We start from the raw sequence: 22,694 nt of genomic DNA on the forward strand, positions 1-22,694 counted from the left end.
CTAATTCATTTCCATTTTTGATACCTTCACCCTTCACCTCCCCCTTGCGCACGTATTTGACCCAATATCTGAGTCAATTCATATTAGCCCATTAATCGCTACAATTAAAAAAATAAAATAGTCTCTCTCATTTCAATGTGGGATTAAACATTTTCACTAACTCCCCATCTTCCGTATTCACTCCTACATCTTTACATCTATGTTGTAAAATTTATTTGTTTTAATTAATTAATATTAGGGATAATTACACTTTACCCACCTGTGGTTTGCCTCCAATTCGATTTGCCTACTCGTGATTTCATTTTTGACACTTTGCCCACCTGAAGTTATCTCCGTTTATGCTCCGTAACCTACCTCTAATTTTTCCGTTACTCCAATAAGTTTCATCAAAAAATCAAAAAGAAATTAGATCAAACACACCTATCCACGCACGCTCACTTGAATCAAACAAGAAATACACCCAGAAAACTAATACAAATCAAATCAAGCAATAACATCCGACTTCCTCACCAAACTAACATCCTAGATCCAAGGCAGTAAATCTACAAAAACAAAACAGACTGCAACACCTCAAACTGCATTGTAGCATCTAGGATTTTTGTTTTGATCTATTTTCTTGGTATTCAAATTTTTCCCAAGAAGATCAAGATTTTCTTTACAAATAAAGACTAAAAAAATGAAAAATCAAAACAAAAATCCAAATGAAGTCAAGCACATGGAAACAAGCACAGAAATAAAGAAAAGAACTCAAATAGAAATTTCTTTCCACCATTTTTTTCTCAGTATCCAAACGAAAATCCACCAGTTTTCCAACCATGCACATCAAGCCCAACTATGAAAACCTAGCCAAGAAAGCACCATGAAAAATCTAGCCATGAAACACCATGAAAAACCCAGCTATGAAAACGAAGACCTAACCATCCTCACCGCCTCTTCTCCTCGCTATCGTGCGCCACTGAGTCCACAATTCCCATCCTCATCGCCTCTTCTCCCTTAACCTTCCTCCCGGCCAGCAATATATCACGCCCAGCTGAGGCGGAGCTGATCTTTGACCTTATCAGAGCCGTGAAGTAATCGGGGAAAGTGAGACCAATATCGACCTTACTCATGTACAGCATGCCCCGATCGCGCCTCATCAGGACGTAGTCGTGGCTGAGCGCGAGGAGGAATTTGGCGGTGGCAGCGTGGCTGGGGAGGGCAGCGATTGTGGGGATAGGGGGGGAGAGGAGAGCGGAGACAACTGGTTTGAAGGAAGTGACCAAGTGGTGGAGTCGATCTATGGCACCGGAGGAGGAGCCGGCGGATTGGGCCCATGTGAGGTCGAAGCCGTTGGAGAAGAATTTGCCGTGGGCGGTGGTGATGAGTGCGGAGCCATGGACATCTTGGGATTTGACTTGGGAGAGAGCGAAGATGAGAGTTTGGATGAGAGTTTGGCTGAAACGGTATTGCTTGATTTGATTTGTATTAGTTTTCTGGGTGTATGTTCTTCATGCTTATATATGTTCTTCATGTTTGTGAATGGTGATAAACTAATACTATATTTTAATCTTGTTTTTCTTTTTGTTTTGTTTTGTTTTGTTTTTTTCTTGTTATGGGAGGAGAGAGATATAAAATGGGAGCAAAAAGACTTATTTACCCTTCAAATTAACAAAGGTGGGTTACAGAGCATAAACGAAGGTAACCTCAAGTGGGCAAAGTGTCAAAAATGAAACCACGGGTAGGCAAATCGAATTAGAGGCAAACCACAAGTGGGTAAAGTGTAATTATCTCTTAATATTAAAATGCTCCAGCAATCCCTTACTCATTTTAATATTAAATTTTTTAGTTAAAGAAAGATTACCATGCAAAGATGGGTCATTATGTATCATGAAGGTGTGCTCTGCATTGAACCTTTACTTAGTAAAACAGTTATCTCAACTCCAGAGTCATAGTGGTCTCCGACTTAAATTAGGATTGCTTTAGGGAAATTAAGCGTCATTGCTTACACAAAATAACCCAGGTGTTGACATGAGCTTTTGTAACTAGCACTTTATGGTCGTGTATTGATCCCAGTTTCATGAATGTATTTGAGATTAATTCTAAATCTCATAAGGAGCGGCCTCACCTCCACACTCACATAGGTGAAATTTTGTTAAGGGTACTCTTGTAATTTTGACACCCCACTCATATGAGCTACAAATTTCATTTAGAGTTTTTGACTCAATTTCTCCACATTATAGGATAAATGCACTTACATCATAGGGATGAACAATTTAAAAAATTATTACAAAAGAAATAATTAAAATAAATAAATAATGCATTTCTTACGACCATTGTATAATTCGTTATTCCCATTGAACCCAATTCTCAGGATCTCTAGTCCTTGGGTTGGGTATCTTCATAAAAGGGTCATGATTCTATGGACTTTAGTCCCATTCCCCTCGATGCATTCCAAACCCTATCTTTTGCCAAGGCCTTGGTAAATGGATCTGCAAAATTATTATTAGATTTAATATTATCCAAAATTATGATGTCACTACTCAAATAAGATCGCACGGTATTGTGCTTTCTTCTTATAGGTCTAGATTTACCGTTGTAGTAACGATTTTTATCTCTACCAACTGCGGCAATGTTATCACAATGAATTAATATAGGTGGAATTGGCTTTTTCCAAAGTGAAATTTCATATAACAAATCTCTAAGCCAATATGCATCTTCACTAGTTGAAGCTAATGCTATTAATTCAGCGTCCATTGTTGAATTAGCAATTATTTTTTGCTTTTTAGATTTCCAACAAATAGCACCATTATCTAAGATAAAAATATAACCAGTGGTAGAAAGAGAATCATCTAACAAAGTATTCCAATCTGCATCACTAAAAACTTCAATCACTGCAGGATATTTTTTATAAAATAAGCCATAACTTTTGGTACTAATTAAATATCTCATGACTTGCTCAATAGCTAGCCAATGATCTTTACTAGGCTTGCTAGTAAATCTGCTAAACACTCTTACTGCATATGCAATGTCAGGTCTAGTACAATGATCAGTAGTATAACGCAAACTACCAATGATGCTAGCATAATTCTTTTGATTAAAAATCTCATCATCATTATTCACAGGAAATAAATGAGCACTAGAATCAAAAGGAGTAGCTTTTTGTGATCATGAAAATTATATTTTCTCAATATTTTCTCAACATAATGTGATTGATCAAGAAATATTTCATCACATGTTTTTGTAATTTTCATGCCCAAAATAAAATTAGTTTCACCAAGATCTTTCATATTAAAATAGCTTTTAAGCATATTTTTTTTTCTCATTTATAACATGCATATTTGAGCCAAAAATCAACATATCATCCACATAGAGGCTAATAATAACATGTAAATTATTCTATGATTTAGAATAAATACATTTATTACATTCATTTGATTTATAACCATTCTCAATCATGCAAGAATCAAAATTTTCATGTCATTGCTTAGGTGTTTGTTTTAAGCCATGTAAGGATTTAGTTAGCTTACATACCTTACTTTCTTATCCAGGCTCTACAAAGCCTTCAAGTTGATCCATATAAATCTCTTTCTCTAGGTCCCTATTTAGAAAAACAATTTTTATATCCATTTGATGAATTTTCAAATAAAAAATTGCAGCAATAGTAAATAACAATCTAATAGATGTAATTCTTGTTACCAGAGAAAAAGTATCAAAAAAATCAAGATCAACTTTTTGTTTAAAGCCTTTTGCAACAAGTCTAGCTCTAAACTTATCTATTGATCCATCCAATTTCAACTCTTTTCTAAGGACCATTTACAACCTATAGTCTTACAACCCGGTAAAAGATCTACTAGTTTCCAAGTTCTATTAGAAATTAGAGATTTCATCTTATCATTTATAGCCTCTTTCCAAAATATAGCATTAGGTGATGTTAAAGCCTCTTTTAAATTTTGAGGATTTTCCGTAATGTTAAAAACATAATAATCAGGACCAAAATCATTTTCAACTCTAGCTTCTTTACTCCTTCTAGGTTCCATTTCAAAATTTTCTTGATTTTGTAAATGAGAAGTAGAAGAACTAGGTTGTGAAAAAGTATTTCCTTCACCCCCACTATTTTTCAATTTGAAAGGAAATTTTTCTTCATGAAAAATTGCATCACCAGATTTAATAATTATTTTGTTTTCAAGATCAAAAAATCTATAGGCTGCACTATTAATCTCATAACCAAGAAAAGCACAGGTAGTAGCTCTTATACCTAATTTAGGTATTTTAGGGTCAGTAAACCTTACATAAGTAAGATAACCCCATACTCTCAAATATCCCATATTTGGCTTATGTCCTTTCCACATCTCAAAATGTGTGGTATGTGACTTTTTATGTGGCACCCTATTCAAAACATGACATGCAGTTAAAATAACTTTACCCTACAAATGTAAAGGTGTATCAGATTCAATTAACATGGCATGTGTTAACTCAATTAGAGTTCTATTTTTTCTTTCAGCCACACCATTAGAAGCAGGTGAATATGGTGTAGTAGTTTCATGGATAATTCCCAAAGATTGAACAAATGAGTTGAATGCACTTGATTCATACTCACGGCCTTTATCACTTCTTATTCTTTTTATTTTTCTACTGAATTAATTTTCAACTTCTTTTAAAAAATCTTGAAAATTTTCAAAAGTATCTTTTTTATTTTTCAACAAATAATTAGTTGTATATTTTGAGAAATCATCAATAAGTGATAATATATCGATTTTCTCCACGAGTTAAAATTCCCTCAAATTCACATAAATTAGAGTGAATTAACTTAAGTAATTCGGTATTTCTTACAACACTTTTATGAGCCCTTTTTGTAATCTTAGCTTAACTACAAGTTCCACATTTTTCAAAATCTTTTGACAGTCTTGGAATTAATCCTAAACTACTCGTGATTCCCACATATCTACTATTTATATGACATAAACAAGCATACGAAAAATTAATAGAAGAAAGCATATAAACTGAATTGGTAGATGCTTTATTATTCTCAACATTTAATTTAAACATTCCATCACAAGCATAACCTTTGCCTACAAATAATCCATTTTTAGTGATTAGATAATTATCAGATTCCATAGTTTGCTTAAAGCCAACCTTGTTAAGCAAAAAACTTGACATCAAATTCTTTCTCATGGACGAAATGCAAAGTACATCTTTCAATATTAGCATACGTCTAGAAGTGAATTTCAAATCAACGTCACCATTTCCAAGAACCTTGGTTTTGCTAGAGTCACCGAGCATAACAATTTTTTCTTCTTCAAAGGAGTGTACAACTTGAACTAATTTTTGTCATAACAGATGTGCCTATTAGCACTAGAATCTACCCACCATCCTTCAACATATTGCACCATATTGAAATCTGTAATCATAGCCACTAAAGGCTCTTCGATTAACTTAGAATAGGGGACAAATTCACGTTTTTGAAATTTGTAAAATTGAGCAATATGCCCACTCTTGTCATAGACAAAACTAAATTTATTAATTTGATCTTGTGAATGGGGTTCTTGGTTCTTATTGTAATTTTTATTCAGGTTTCCCTTTTCTTGAGGTCTATTATTATTTTTAAAGGCTTTCTTTATAGGCTTCAATTGACTATTTATAGGAAAATGATTTTTGGGCATATTGTTATTGGCTAAAATAAGGTTTACCTTTGTGGTAGAATTACCATTGCTCTCTTGTGTCATGAGTGCATTTTGTCCTCTAGCCTTCTCCTCCACACGGATGTGTGTGATCAAAATCTCTAAGTATGTCTCCTTTTTGTTTGTGCCGCAAAATTTTTTGGAACTCCCTCCAAGATTGTGGTAGTTTATCAATTATGCTAGTTACCACCAAATTGTCTCCAATCTTTATGTCTTTGAATCTCAATTTTGCCACAATCATTTGGAAGTCTTGTGCTTGATCCACCACCGATTTTCCATCTACCATTTGGTGATGGAAAAATCTACTAGCAACATCCTTCTTTGCACTAGCCTCCTCGGTATTATACTTGCTTTGAAAAGCTTTCCAAATTTTCTTAGTAGAATTATAAGTTGTATAATAATAATCATAGAAATGATCGGCAAGACAATTCAAAAGATAAGAGCAACAATTATATTCATCTTTTGTATACTTATCTATTTTTTCACGACGGAGACTAAATTCTTCCTCACTCATCTCAACGGTAGAAACCTTTAATGGATTCTTATTAGAAAGGATGTAGGCAACTTTGAGAAGACTCAAGTAGAAGTACCTCCACCCTTCACCTCTCCCTTGCGCAAGTATTTGTCCCAATATTTGAGTCAATTCATATCAGTCTATTAATCACCACAATTAAAAGGAATAAAATAGTCTCTCTCATTTTCAACGTGAGATTAAACATTTTTATTAACTTCTCATCTTTCATATTCACTTCCACATCTTTACATTTATATTATAAAATTTATTCATTTTAATTAATTAATATTAAAATGCTCCAACACATAGCAATAAATTGCCTAAAAAACACGTTATCTCAAATCCATATATATTTTTTCTTTGAATGAATATCTATTATCTTTTTCTTCAGATGAATGAAGTTAACATTTTCCCATAAAAAGACAAGTGAAACAAAACCTTTTCCGAAATGCTATTTATTGGGCTACTAATTGTTGCATACTAAGTTGTAGCACTTGCTGCATACTAATATAGATGGCAAAAAATAGAGTAACACACGCTAGGTTAACATTGGTTTCTCTCAAAACTAGTAATATGCAAGGCACATGACCCTTTAATGTGTGTCACTCTATTGTTTTTCCCATCTATACTAGTATGCAGCAAGTGCCGCAACCTAGTATGTAGCAAATCTTTACCTTTCAAATTTTGTACATATTTGAATTTTGGTGTCCAGCCGATTTATTAGCTAGAATTTGTAGTGTCGTGGCGGTGGAGATTATACTATTAGACAATTTAATGTAGACTTTCGAGATAGAGACAGGTCAAGGTTTTTGTAAAAGTTAAACTTCAATTTTTTTACAATGGTTAAAGATGATAAATTGTTGTTGGTAATTTGGTAGTTTTTTTGTTTGATAAGATTGTTGGTAGGTTAAAACATAATGTCAATGATGAGCAACAAATGAAAATCAATAATAATTTGTAAACTAAATTATTATAAAAAATATTGTAAAAATTGTTACGTCTGTATCATTACTAAGTTTGAATCACAACTGTCATGCACGAGTTCAGAAGAGTCAAAATATCTCACATGGGGCGTCTTGGCACACCAGCATATGTACTAGAAAACCGTACCTTAGGTATCTCTTTTTTTTTTTTGGTTGTTGATGGAAACATAGCTTGGGCATTGATAATTTTGTTTCTGGCTTAAGAAGAATCCAACTTTTCTAAAATCTGCGTTATTTCAAAGAAATGGGGCGTGTAGTAGAGTTGTTTGAGATAAAATTTTTGTAATTTTTTTAAATTTATGTGGATAAAAAAGTGTATAAAAATATATGTAATGTTGTTTAAAACGTAAAAATATGAGTTTAAAATATTATAACAAATCTGAATTGGATCATGAGCTGGCATAACACATGCCAGCCAATAAAAACTCGCCACTTATCTCTATCTCAAATTTAAATTAATCTCAACTCTATTTTCTTTTTCTTCGTATAAATGAAGTTAACATGACAGCTAACTTACGCGGGGTACAGAATATCAGAACCACAAATAGATAAGGGAGTCCGGCCCCACTAAAATTTTTAGATAACGCATCTTTTTTCTCCAAAAAAAAAAAAATCTTAATTGTTATTGGTGTCCACGTTTTTCGATTTTAATTTAAATTAATGTTTTTTTTTTCTTATTTTTATTGTTCAAATAGTTGTGAACTTGAGGTTGGATGGTTTGGGATCGAAAATTGAGGGTTTAGAACTTGAGAAGTAATCTGTCTATAATATTTTCACAATATTTTTATAATAAATCTTAATTAGTTGGTTATTACTTGTTATTACTAGTAAGTAAGAAAATAATTTCAGTAGTCGATTTAAATTAAAAACCTATAACAATTTGTTAACTAGGATTTGTTGTGAAAATATTGTAAATGTAACACTTTTTTTAAAATTTTGGAATATAATAAATGTCGTGTTCTTGTCTAATTCCACTTAAATGATTGCTTTGGTGTTTTTATTTTTTATTACTACTTGGCAATATGTTAGACGAAAACTATGTACATGTTATAGAAAATAAATTGTTTATCATAAAGAAAATAATATGTATTTTCAAAAGGTTTGTTTATGTTGGGTGATTTTTTTTTTCTTGTTGTAAATTATTACTTGAGAACACTAATTATTTTTCTTCTTAGAAGAATATTTGATTTTATACTTGCAAAAATGAACTATACTATATGTATTTGAGCTTTTCAATTTCGACTATCAATATTGTAAGGGCTCAAAAAGAAAAGTCCAGGCCCACTTAGAATAATGGATTCCAATCCTCCAAGTCAAGCCCAATACAATGAATTTTTAAGAGAGTGGGCTTCCGAGTTAATTGCAATGACAAGAAAATTACAAGCTTATGACCGATAGAACCAAAGTGGCTAATATGAATGAAAAGAACGACAGTTCAATATAAACTCTTTCTCGGGTGGGTTTGAGGATAGATCACTCATTAAGAAGCAAGGGTGATGTATTTTACAGAATGATCGTTCTCTCTCTCTCTCTCTGTGTGTCTTTTTTCTTGGAGAATATTCATCCCCTCTTTATGGAGGGGTTCCTTTCCTTATATAGTCCATTCCATTGCATCTCAGCCCTCCATCTGTATGTTTTAGGGGAACAATTTGGATGCTTGTCCCATTAGGACCCTTTTGGAAGTGGTAGAGAGAGCTGTGAGTTGTGAGCTGTGAGGTTATTGTTCAGGTGTCATTTTCTTATTAATGCTTGTCCCATCAGGACTCTTTTGGAAGTGGTAGAGAGAGCTGTGAGGTCATTATTCAGGTGTCATTTCCTCATTAATGTAGCCAGTTAAGTTGGTGCAGAGTATTGAATGCAGAGGTGGGAGGCGTCTCATTTAGGAAACTTCCTTCCTCCACCCCTGTATGTCTTGTACTCTTCCTTTGTCATCTACTCCTTTATCCTCGGCTTTTCGAGGTACTAGCTGCCGTTTGGTCTCTTAGTCCTCCTCGGGTAAGTGTGATTCACAGGGTCTGATTGCGTTTCTTTACCTGGGCTAGCAGGTTTATCTTCGGATAGGATACCTCGGTTCTCGGACCTTCCACAAATATTATCAAAATCATGGTTTGAAAGGTTCAGGATTTTTTTAGGTAAGACCAAATTTGACTAAGATTGAACCATGATGAGAATTAAATTCATATTTAATAAAATACAAATAAATGTATTAAATTTGTAAAAATTTGAAAAACTAACTAAAAAAATTTAAATTCAAATGATTTTCACATTTTTATACGATTACTAGAAAAGAATAATGCATATAAAATTATAATAAAATTATGTTGATATTTGATAGGGGATAAAACCAACATGACGGTACCATCACGTATGGTTGAAATTGTTACGATAGGGTGACGGGTTATATGACCAAGTAGGACGGATGCGTAGTGGACAGACGAGTAGAATGCATGCGTATAATTTCTCCCGTCGTTCTCCAGGCTACCTCAAATCACGCTATATGATTGGGGCTGACGTGATCTTGATTGTAATTCACGCCAACATATATATGAAGAATTCTTGCACTACATGTTAGCCTTGATTGGAGGAATTTTATAAGGAAAAGAATTCTTGGAGGTATAAAAAGGGATGAAGTTTTAAGCATAAAAGGAAAGAACTTGGTAATCAAGGTATGGAAGTCAACTCCACGCCCCTATAAATACATCAAAACCCCCATAACTCAAGGTACGCACAATTATCTCAACTCTGGCACTCTAGGGTTGTTTTGAAAGACTCTAACTTGATCGTCGGAGGGTTTTTGGCCGGCACCACACCGGTGCTCTCTGTTCGGTCTTCTATTTTCTCTTCGCAGGTGTTGCTTTGATCCGGAGAGTTCTCGCAGCTTACTGGTGATTTATTCGGCATCATCAATATTAAATAAATGTTAGCTTGGATATTCATATATATGTTAGTTTCTATTATATTTTCTACTCTTAATTGTGATTTTATAATCATACTTTAGCAAAGATGAAATCTTAGTTCTATCCTTACTCATAACGAAATGAAACATATTATTACACTTTTTTTATGCGATATAATTTTAATTGACTTCTTGATAATTATTTTCTATTGACACATTAGAACACTAATTGATTTATAATATAAATGAGATTCGTACCCAATGCTCGGTTAGCCAACCTTAAACTCAAGTTATTTATCCATAATAAAACCTTTTAGTAATTGGGATTTAGATTCAAGCAATCTTACAATAACAAATTATTTTACAATATTTTTACAAACCGTTGATGTGATCAACTTTTTATTGATTTTCATCTAAACCCACCATTAATATCACTTTTTCATTTACCAATAACAACTTATAACATCAATGCTTTGTGAATTTTTTATAAAAAAGTTTTTGTCTCATATATTACTCTCTAGATTCAAGTTAATCAAAGGAAATTAAAAAAAATAAAAACAAACAAACAAAGGATGAGGATCAGGATTTGAATTGTGTGGATAAAAGTTTTCGTGTGATATACAACAAAATTGCCCCACAACCACAAGCACATCATGCCCGTGAAGGGGCTTAATTGACATCTCACCAAAAAGAAAAGAGGAATCAATTCACAATAATGACGGAACTAGTCCTATATGCTTTACTGGGACATCTATAAATGATTACCTCCCCACTCACTCATCGCTAGTCTTCATCCCCAACAAAAGTCCTCCCAACAAGCACACACAGGCGCAGAGAGATGGTGGAAGAAAAAACGGCAAAGAGGGTTCCCTTTCTACCAGTCCTTATATTCATGTCTACTATTTTGCTCCACCAAAGTTACTGTGGTGTTGCTATTTCACTCAATAGCAACGCCACCTCCAGTTTGGGCGGCCCTGTGGTGGACGTGGACGAGTCGGAGTTCAAGTTTGACTCAGAGATAAGCAGAATGCTCATTGACTATAAGCATATCACTGACGCCAGTCGCGAAAAAGGCCGTACTGTCTGTTCGAGACAACCTTATAAGGCTTGCCTTCCCCAGAATAATGGTAAACGCGGCGGAGAAACCTGTGACCCCTACAAACGTGTAGGTTGCTAAGCATAAATATTAATATATCTACCAAATGTAATATTTATGTCTGGCTCTGCTTAAAAATAATGTGTTTGATATGCTATTTCTCTTTTACGTTTTCAATTTCCCTTTTTCATATTCCTCCCCTTTTATGAATTTGAAGTTCAAATATATGTGTTTGGATATCCGATTTTTCTGTTTTGATCCCCCTTTGATTGAATCATTAGTGTCAAATGTATGTTTGTTGGTCACTAAGAACGCTTTTGCTTCTTATTATTATGAAATTACAATGATTCAACTACTGCATCTGTGTAACATTAAAAAGCCTGTGTAAGGTAGGCAGTGCTCTGAATTCAGAAACTTGTAATTTTCTTTTTGATGTGAATGAAAGTTGGATCCGGCAAGTTGAATGGACCAATTGACATAATAAATAAAAAAATCTCAGTGTCCGTTTTGGTTCCACTTTCAGAGCCCACAACGCCCGTTTTTAAGCCCAAAAACCAAAATGCGTGTTTGGTAAATTATTGCCATCGTTGTCCAAAGTGGCTTTTTCAAATACGAAGGATTCTTGCGTTCTCAAATTGGACCCTGGAGCTACGATTGTGAAAACGCAAATATGATTTGTAATGTTCCCGTTGATCATTTTAAGAATTATCCCTAAATTACTTTGTTTTTATTTTGAAATCTCAATTTTACCCAGATCTCTACCAAAAAAAAAAAAAAAAACCGTCATGGGGCTGGAGAAGAATTTCTCTACACTTTATGCTCCCTGCTTGTCAATTGCAAGAAGCCAAAAGAAGAATTCCACTGTGACGGTAGTAGTGGTTGTTTCTTTTCTTTTCTTCCATATTTTAACCAACTAACCACAGAATAGACATAGAAGGACATGAAAAGAAAATTATTGGCAGAAGAACAAACACATAATAACAAATAGAAAATGCAACAAAATATACACAGAAGGAGAAGAACCTCTACTGCCGATCTCACTCTCAAATCTCAACATCTGATCTCACTTCCAATTTGGTTTTGGGGTTAGAGAGAGAGAGAGAGAGAGAGAGAGAGAGGAGTTGATTTTGGGTGAAATTGAATTAACTCACCCTTAATTGATTTTTAATTGGCATGCATAAGGTTGGATGACAAATATGAGAGGAGTTCGGTTTGGTTCTTGTAAGCTGTTTGATGAAATTAGAGGAAAGGAGAAGTAGAAAAAAAATAATAGTGGATGGGAGAAGATAAATGTGAAAGGAGATAAGGGTGAGAGCAACCTGTGGTTGAGAAAAAAAGAGAGGTAAAAAAAAAAAAAAAGAAGTAAAAGGTGGTTTGAGTGGGATCCGTGTGTATGCAAGGAAATTTACAAAATGAAAATTACAATTGTATTAGGACACAATAAATTTTCACAACAATAATTGAGGAATCAAATATTTCATAGGTGAAAATAAAATATTAAAATAGGATTGACTAAGTCTACAACTAAAAAAAAAAAAAAAAAGTATTGCAAAAATATTGTCATATTTTATTGTATATTTAGATTTTATAAATTAGTGCTATTTTTTTGAGAAAAAAATAGTGTCATTGAGACTATTTTCATAATAAAGTTTACACAGTAAGTTGTTATTGGTTCTCATTTGAACTTAGTAGAGGCATTATTATTATTTTTATCTACCATTAACAACTTGTCATATAGATTTTATTGTGAAATTTTTGTAAAAATGTTGTGTGTATAACTTGTTTTAAGAGAAGTAATTAAAACAAAGAATTTTTGTGTGTGTGTGTGTGTGTGTGTATATATATATATTGTCATTTTTGGTAATTTACAACTCAAACCTCCACTTTTATAAGTGTTAGTCAAACACTCAATTTTTTCAAAAAATACTTTTTGACAATTTTTACTAAATACTCTATTTTTTAAAAAAGTTCAATTTTATACCACACTTTTTAAACCCACAACTTTTTTAAAAAACACAGTTAAAAAAAAGCTAAACCGAACTCACCCAATTAAGCAAAAAAGAGGTTAAAAAAAAGTCTTTAATAATAATTATTATTTTTAACTCTTTTGTTGACATATTGGTTCATAAAATTTTAGTATTAGTTTATCAAAACAAATAAAATTTCAATATTATACTGTACACCAATGCCGTCAAAGACACCGCTACCCCTACCGACAGCAAAAATGGTATGTATGATTGAAAATTTGAAGTGGATAGACATTGAGCAAAAGACAGGAGAGAGTCCATTTATTTAGGTATATTAAGGGTCCGTTTGGATACATCTTATTTTGCTGAAAACTAAAAACTAAAAACTAAAAACACTGTAACAAATAATTGAAAAACACGGGTTGATTATTTTTGGTCCGAGCACTGTAGCTCAGCTGAAAACGCGTTTTTACTTTTTATTTTTATTTTTATTTTTTCCTTCTATTAACTCCTCAGTCCTCACCCACACTACCTAACGCCTGTGTCTTCGAGAATAGAGTTCCATGCCCGCCAGAGAAAGGAAGAAAGGAAGAACTACATCGGTCCGATGCCGGCGAAGAGCTCAGAATGTAAATCCACGAGGAAAACAACCCAGTCTGACGTCGGCGAAGATCGGGTCCCTCGGTGGTGGTGGATGGGTTTGATCGGCGGTGGGTTTGATGGGTTTTCTGGTTAGATCCGTTTGATCGGTTGTGTTTGCTGGGTTTGACCGGTTTGATGGGTTTGATTTTTTTTTTTTTTTTACATGGGTTTGATTTTTTTTCACATGGGTTTGATTCATATGGTTTTGGTTTCACTATTTTGATCTTCTGTTTTGATGGATTTGCTGGGTTCGATGAAATTCTGGGTTTGATCGGTGACGAACATGAAGAATGGGTTTGCTGGGTTCATCATGTTCTGGGTTTGAGAATGGGTTTGCTGGGTTTGATCGTTGAAGAACACGAAGAATGGGTTTGCTGGGTTGATCATGTTTTGGGTTTGAGAATGGGTTTGCTGGGTTCGATGAAGTTCTGGGTTTGATCGGTGAAGAACACTAAGAACGAGTTTGCTGGGTTCATCATGTTCTGGGTTTGAGAATGGGTTTGCTGGGTTTCGATGAAGTTTTGGGTTTGATCGTTGAAGAACACGAAGAACGGTGCGTTGAAGGAAAAAATCACTACGCGTTTTTAGCTCAGTCTTGCATTTAATTGGAAGCTACTGTAACAGTGGGTCCCACGGATATACAAACGCTAAACGCAAAACACTCTCTTTAGATGCTATCCAAACGCCACCTAAGTTAGTTTATGACTTTATGCATAGTTTTATTCGTCTAAAAAAGAGTTTATGTATTACTTTATTAAAAAAATTCCAATCCTTTTTACTTGTACTTTTACTGATCTCAGTTTTTAGGCTAAAATATATGACACCTAAAATTTGGACATGTTTTCGTATTAAATTTCTAGGTTTCAAATTTGTACTTTTACTTGTACTTTTACTAGCTCTTTATGCTTGATTTACTTTCATATTAACATTGTTATCAATTTCTGTCTGTAATCAAATTGTTCATAATATACTTTTCTGCCTAAAACAGTAAAATTCTTAACATATCTGAACATTTTAAAACTTGTATTTCATAAAATAATTAAACATGAAGGACACTTAATGGTCAGATTACTAATAAAAATGGAGTATAATATGAAAATATAATCAAATATGAAGGTGCAAAGTTAAAAATTTGAAATATAATGGGTCAAATAAAATAAAACCCAAACTTTAAAGGCCCAAAATGTATTTTAGTCTACCTTTTATGCCAAACAATTGAATGAATTTAATTTACTTTGAGAATAATTTTTTTTTTTATAAAAATTCAATGGTTACAACTTACAACAATTGAGAATGTGAAATTTGAATCATGTATGTCTCCATTACAAATACTAAGAGATTCGTGATTTTTCTCTCCTATAACATGTTTCTCGCTAGGGATTGTGATTTACAATAGTATATTTAGTGAGAGTATTTCAATACCTTCTCGGCTTCACAATTCAATCGTTGATTACAAATCCTACTACAACAAGAAATTTGAAGATTTGTGATTATCTTTGTGGTATCCAGCAGGAATCTAATACACTCATGGACAAACAAGGTGTTTGGATGAAATCTTCTCTCAAAGGTAAGTCCATTTGGATAGGGTAAAGGTATGCAGGCTACAAGGATTTCTCTTAGGGGTAATAGATAGTTTTTCCTTTGTTCTATCATATTAGGATTAACTTTTTGTTCTTACACAAGTAGCAATCGAGGGTTGGTTGGCTCCAACAATATTTAGGAAAAAAAATGGAAATTCTTGGCAAACTTACTCAATCATGTTTTAGACAAAGTTTAGGAAAACTATTATGTATAACCAAAATTCAAATTCTGATGATCCTGCTTTTAATTTCACTTGACACACTGAATCTCACTCAACTGAGATCTCTGCAATAGCACTTGGATTCTTTCTTCTGAATTTGAGCCTCAATGTCTCTAGGAAATTACAATTTAGATGAAATTGAAATACATTGAAATTTCCCCCTTTATCAATTCCAAGACAAAATGTCTTTAAAGTTTAAATAGACTCGAATTTTTTTTTAATTTTTTTTTGGAGAGAAGACTCGAGAATGGCAATAATGAAAAATAATTTTCAAATTGAATGTCTAACAATTTCCTACCCTCATGCTATCTAATGCCTAAATTTATTGGCTTTGGCCCATAAAACTTTTTAGTGTGCTCCCTGCCTCTCCCTAGGTTTAGAATTGGCTTACACATATTTTTCAAAAAAAAAAGAACAAGAAAAAAGAATAGGCTTACACATGGAGGAAATTTTCCATTTTAACATTATTTTTGGAACAAATTAGTTGTCAGGTTTGCAAAACTGTTCAATTGTCAATGAAGAAACTCGAGTCTCTAAGCCTCGAGTTCCAAGTGTGGGTTCTTTTTATGCGTGCATGGGTGGGTCTAGATCTCCTCGATCTGCTTCTTTCTTCTTTCTCTGTATGCTTTATGGAACTTGAGTCTCCCAGACTCGAGTTTCTTCACTAAACTCTAGCCTCTAAGGCTTGAGATGTTAGTTTGTGTTGAGGTCTAAAAAATCACAACACCAAGGCCCAAAGAAATAGCACAATGGGCCAACCCCATGGAAAGTAATGAGAAAAAGGAGAGATGGTAAAACCAAAGAATTGAAGCAAGCATTAGGGCCTGTAAAATAAAGGAAAGAAAGAAAAGGCCCAGCTTGCCAAGGTGAGAGGATTGAAGAGAGTCCAGTGGGAAAAACAAGGCCGGGATCCCCAGGGACTGATAAGAGCTTGGGATCTTCGGGACACGCAACACCACCAAAACAAGATTTGGACAGCTCAAAAGGGGGACCAAGAAACACAAAGAACGAAAGACAGATACGTCCTTCTCAAGCACCTAGCGATGCAGCGAAGAACCAGAAGGCTTGGAGAACAACAACTCTGGAACAAAAGGCAGGTACCTCGGGGAACCCAGGAAGAAGAACTATAAGAGGAAGTAGCTGAAAAAACCTTCGACCTGGCAGGGATATATTTGACTCACTCAAGAAAAACAACAAAAAAGGAGGACAGCTAAAAGCTGAATCTAAAAGGAGAGAAACCTTGAAAGAAGAGAGGAGGAAGGTTAGCTCTCCAAAGACGCCCTGGAATGGAAAGCCAGCAAATGACTTTTAGGGAAGAAGCACTAAAAGAGAAAAACTATGAGAAACAGGGAAAGAGCTAGCCATCAAAATGGCTGGCATAGCAATGGCTCTGGTACCTAGGGGGTCAAAAGGAGGGAAATCAGTGGTATCCCGAACCCTAGAATGACACTATAAAAAGGGGGAAGCAGCCAACACTAGGGGACATTCAGCAATAGTGAAATCATAATAGAATTATTGAGAAAACTCTGTCAAAACTCAAAAAAAGTAGGGAAATATCATTCGGTATCCTAGAAGCAGCCACTATAGTACATACTTGGATTCAAAAGGATTTAAAAGGATTCAAACTTTGCAAGTCTTAGAAACTTAGATAACCATCTAAGTCTATAATTTTTGAGTTTATTTGAACCTTGTATCACGTCTTAGTGAGCACATTGTAATCCATAATTAAGAAAACTAATGGAGTATTTCTTGTTGATTTGAGGATCCCTAACAATTATTTTGTGCGTTTCTTTATTACGTTGCTTTCCTTTGCTGTTTTCTTGTTGTTCAATACATATATTCTCGCTTGCTAGTGTATGTGTATTGTAGGAACTTTACCTTGTGCACCACTTGGTTTGTAAACAGCCTATTTAGCTGCGGTGAACCAAGTCCAGTCCTTTCAGACTATAACAAGAAGGCCCCGGGGTCCTTGCTTAAGCTTGGGCCTGGACACCGTCCAAAAAGAGACCCTCACATTTTGCTAAAATGTTTTAAAAACTTGCCAGCAACTAATGAAATAATAGTTAAAATCATGTTAAATGGTAAATTTCCCCGTGTACCCAAACATAGAATTTTAATGGTTTTTTTTTTTTTTTTTTAATTTTTAATGTTAGGTAAATTTCCTGCTGTAGTGTGTGTGTGTGTGTTTTTTTTGGGAGTAAGAATCAGCCTTCAGATATTAGTTCTGGTTTGTGGTTCGTTTAATATAGTTCTTTCTTTAAGCAAAAGGTGCAAGAATATGTCCACTTCTTCAAAAGCTGCCTTGTCAACCAAAAAGCAACCAGAGTGCCTGCATTATTGATCCTATAGTTCTTTTTTCTTTTTTAAATTGAACCACTATCTGGCAAAAAAAAAAAAAAAAAAAAAAAAGAGAAAGTGAAAGCATTTGTAGCATTATGGTTCTTCAACTTTAGAGATTTCAATTACAAATTTCCCCGGTGTGGTATATGGTCCGCACCTACTTAGATCCGGCAATTGCACTTCAATACGTGGCAAGGCATTGTACTCAGAGGCTGCAAAAAAACAACCTAGCTTTGGTGACTTGACCCACTTCAGCCCCACCTTCTCGCTTAAAAATCTAAGAAGCTCTTTATGTGGTGTACGTTTGTTCTTAAGTGTTGGACACGATTGCCCCATCTCACCTTTCTTCCTTGTTCTTGACACCACCTGATTTTCTCCCACACATAGTGGAACTTCCTCATTAATCATGACCCCGTGGCCTCCATCATCAGCAATTTCTTGCAACTCCTTTGCAAACTCAAGAGCCCTCAACACTTCAACCATTTGGGGTCTTTGATCTCTATCTTCACACGCACATTTATATGCGATATTTGCATACATCTTCAAAGACTCTGGTGACATTTGATCAATCAGATGAGGATCAATGATCTGATCAAGTTTTCCTTCTTCAAAACACAAACTGGCCCAATAGGCCAAACCTTGTTGCTCATAATCTAAGCCCATATCCACTGCTGGTCTAGCACACAACACCTCAAACAACACCACCCCAAATCCATAAACATCAGACTTTACAGTCAAATGGCTGGTCCAAAAATACTCGGGGTCCATATACCCAAACGTTCCCTTCACATCAGTAGTGACGTGGCTCATTGACAGTCTTGTAGGGCCCAATCTTGAAATCCCAAAGTCCGAAACTTTGGGTACCCAATTTTGGTCCAAAAGAATGTTGCTAGTCTTGACATCGCGGTGTATGATTGCGTGCCCCTCACCTTCATGAAGGTACAATATTCCACGGGCAGCACCAATGCAAATCTCCAACCTCTGCTTCCATGGCAATGGAGGATTATCTGTGTTGTAAAGATGATCATGAAGTGCTCCGTGAGCCATTAACTCATATACAATGATCATGACCCGTTCATCGTTGCAGTAACCTATCAAAGATACCAGATGGGGGTGGCGAAGCTTTGAAAGCATTTCAATCTCTGTCTGAAACTCATGAAACCCTTGTCTTGAAGTTCGCTGAAAAACCTTGATCGCAACTGGAGTGTGTTCATGATCGATTTGACCTCTCAATACATAACCAAAGCCGCCTTTTCCGATGATAAGGTCCTGGTCAAAGTTGTTTGTGGCAGTCTTGATTTCTTGGAGAGTAAAGCGACGGCCGAGTGCTTGTAGAATCGGTGGTGTTTCGCTTTTGATGGACTTTGTTTTCATCCTTCGCCAGATAATTGTTAAGCCCAAGAGAAATATGACAGATATAACACCTGCAGTGGCTTCAATGAAGATTACTGATTTTGTGCCGCTCTTGGAATTCTTGTAAGGTAGTGGTTGTGGGGCAGGTGATTTGAGCGGAGATGGGGAAGGGGAAGGGGAAGGAGGGTGTGGAACTTCAGGATTTGGAGCCGCGAGATTGGCATCAGAGTTATTCAATTTGAACAACTCGAGACCATTGAGGATAGCATCAGAATAACCAGAGCTTGAATTATGATTAGGACGAAGCTCTATAAAGAGAGGGGTCTTACCATTAGCCTTTTTATGTGGTATCATCACAAAATAGTCCCTATATACCGGAATGCCTTGCCCACCGCTCAGAGTGATAACATCAGCAGAAATCTCCTGTGTCTTATTTCTTATGGAAATTCGGAACCCTTTGTTAGTTCTCTGCTTTACCTCCGGTTGGATTTTGCAGAAGTGGAGTCTCACAAGGTATTTGAACCCCGATTCCACTGGCAATTTCCAAGTAAGATTGTACCGTTTGTTGTCTTCGGATGTTCTTGTAATTCGGGCTGTCTGATAAACTTCCTTTGGTGCTGTGTAAGGAGGTATGCTTGTGTAGTTGATCTGGATTGCCCCATTACTAATAGAGTTTACATTTGAAGCAAGAAAGAAGTCGGTGTCATCAAGCCATCTCCGAAAAAGCTTACCGGAGTCATTTATTGGTGAAATGGAGTGCCCACCTACGTTTAGTCGGTAAATCATCTCAAGAGCACTGTTGTTTTGGATATGGAACTGAGAGTTATGGCCGACAAGACGTACTTCTTTATCCCCAAATTGACTGTAGTAAAGGCTGGTGGGCATCGAGACAATTTCAATCCCATTTATAAATGCATATGAAGTATTTATAGATGGAGTGAAGGTCATGTTCAGTGTCTGATTCTGCAGCACATTCACGCAAAATTCTTTGACAAGGGATTTTGATCCTATACTGAAGTTGCTAAGTAGAGTGAAGGGACCAGTAGTAACAGTGAAAAAGGCCTTAGACATATCAAAATTATCATGGTATGTAGAAGGGTTAAAGTACAATCTTATGAATTTTTGGCCAGGACTAACACGAAATGTGTAGGTGATTTGAGAATGAAAGATTCGAGCGGTTTTGTAAGGGTCATGATCAATGGATGAGCCATGGGGATGGGAGAGTATAGAGGTGTTATTAGATTGTTCTAAGGAAACAAATTTTGAGTGTATACCTTCATCTCCAGTCCAGGCTCGGCCATCTGGGTCAGTTGAGATGCCGGAGGAGCCACAGTTAAGCATGATATCATTGATGGAGGAGTATGTAGGGGGGGGCTTAGCAGTGACTGTAGTTGTTAGGTAATTGAAGAAGAAGGACACTGAGAATAGGTAAACGTAAAATCTACAAGAGTTTTGCATGGTAGACCGTGACAAAACTTAGAAGTGTAAGCGAAGCTGCGACTGCGAGCGATATAAAAGGTGTACATAGGAGTGGAAGTATACATAGCAGTGCGCAGGGAAGCCCGCGTGGATGGTCAAGAGAACCGTGTGGTTTCTTTTGGGATATAGAGACGGCTACAATTATTCTCTTTGGAAATCGGAGAGTAGTAGTGACTCTTGGTCCTCTAAGAGAGCCAAAAGGTGGGACTTCTCAGTTGATTTGTAAAAGTACACGTCGAAAAGCACGCCATATATAATATTTTTAATCATTAGTCAAAAGCACACTAAAGTTGCAAAGACTCAAAGAGTGTGGAAAACTAACCAGCCCGTGAAAGAAGTTCTTTATTATTGCCACAAAGATGGAGTTGATCTTCAAACCTTAAAGCAATAAAATGCGGCCAAAATGAAAAATAAACAATAATTTTTAAACAATATAATTAGTAAGTACGGTTATAAAACTATATTGTAGAGTTTATTTAGAACCCTTTAACACACAATTGGATAAACCTAGTTAACAAGCCAAGTTATTATTTAGTCCAAATTTCAGATCTAGGTTAACACAATCATATAATCATATCAATGCATAGTGTGGTATATAAAAAAACAAAGATATGATGACTTAGAAAAACCAAACCGGTAAAAAATCTAGGGAGAATTTAACTTAGCTATTCTCAAGGTAAATCTGAATCAACTATGAAAGAATTGAAGTGTACAATTGCGACTTAAACCACTAACATTCTATTGCTGCCCACCAGTAGAACTTACTAACACGACCACGTGCAAGTTTCGAGACCACGGACTCCTTCTTTCTTAAATTCTCCAGCAAGTACAAGCACCCCTGCTTGTGTATCTTTAAGCTCTTATGGCAGCAACTAAACAATCATCAAGCTCTCAAAGAAATCTCCTTCTTGATAATCTCAAGCTTGTGTGAAGGCAAGCACCTCTCTGATCTCACAAGAGATTCACACAAACAGCAGTATGCGCAACCTCAAAAATGTGACTAGGGTTTGCCTTTTATACCTAAGGCAAAACATAAAACCCTACACGTCATATGAGCTTAGAGCTGAGTTGGAAAATCTGCAGAAAAAACAATCTGCACGACTTTCGATCGGTCGAGTCTAATTCTTAATTGATCGAGTCAGACAGAAATGCACAGTAACTTCTACAGTTAACTCAATTCCAACTTTACATAAATCACATACTTTGAGCAAGTCTAAAACATAACTAGACACCTGTTTTGATCATGGTTTGCCAACAATACATATTAGAGTTCTAATACATTAGTTCCTAAGTACTTAGAATCTAACATATATTTTTTCTAACATCTCGAGTTTAGAAGACTCGATTTTAGGCCTAAAAATCGAGTCTTTGAGGGTCGATTTTCATGGTCTGACCACATCTGATGTGACATTTTTTTCACGTGGCGTCCACCTGAAAATCGAGTCTCTAAGACTTGATTTAGAACCCTCTACAAATCGTCTATAATGTTTTAAGCCCACCATTTACATCTTCTCATCAGAGAAAAAAGAGAGAGAAAAAATAAAACCCAACCACCACCGGACTACCACAAACCAACCACAATCACATTCAATCCCACCCAATCAACCAATAAAATAAAACTCAGAAAAATGAAACCTAGAAAACACTGAAAAATGAAATCTAGAAACCAGAAAATTAAAACCTAGAAAAATGAAACCCAGAAAACTATAAAAATAAAACCCAGAAAATGCAGAAAAATGAAACCCACAAAACCAGAAAAATAAAACCCAAAAAACGCAGAAAAATGAAACCCAGAAACCAGAAAATTAAAACCCAGAAAAATGAAACCCAAAAAACCCAGAAAACCAGGAAAATAAAACCTAGAAAATGCAGAAAAATGAAACCCAGAAAACCAGAAAAATAAAACCCAGAAAACGCAGAAAAATGAAACCCAGAAAACCCAGAAACCAGAAAATTAAAATCCAAA

The 22,694-nt window shown here is 35.2% G+C and overlaps 2 protein-coding genes across 2 annotated transcripts; both read right to left on the reverse strand.

Moving 5' to 3' along the window:
- Positions 1 to 923: 923 nt before the first annotated feature.
- Positions 924 to 5,943, reverse strand: LOC142631075 (enoyl-CoA delta isomerase 2, peroxisomal-like). The gene is made up of 2 exons (XM_075805149.1): positions 5,845 to 5,943; positions 924 to 1,472 (listed from the first exon to the last, which is right to left on the reverse strand). Exons 1-2 carry the CDS (start codon positions 5,941 to 5,943, stop codon positions 924 to 926), a joined length of 648 nt encoding a protein of 215 aa, XP_075661264.1.
- Positions 5,944 to 17,971: 12,028 nt separating this feature from the next.
- On the reverse strand, positions 17,972 to 20,813 carry LOC142610226 (receptor-like protein kinase FERONIA). Its single transcript, XM_075781987.1, has one exon. It carries the CDS (start codon positions 20,705 to 20,707, stop codon positions 17,990 to 17,992), a length of 2,718 nt encoding a protein of 905 aa, XP_075638102.1. The 5' UTR covers positions 20,708 to 20,813; the 3' UTR covers positions 17,972 to 17,989.
- Between the last annotated feature and the right edge of the window lie 1,881 nt (positions 20,814 to 22,694).

The sequence above is a fragment of the Castanea sativa genome, chromosome 1, assembly GCF_040712315.1.
Source record: "Castanea sativa cultivar Marrone di Chiusa Pesio chromosome 1, ASM4071231v1".
NCBI lineage: Eukaryota > Viridiplantae > Streptophyta > Magnoliopsida > Fagales > Fagaceae > Castanea > Castanea sativa.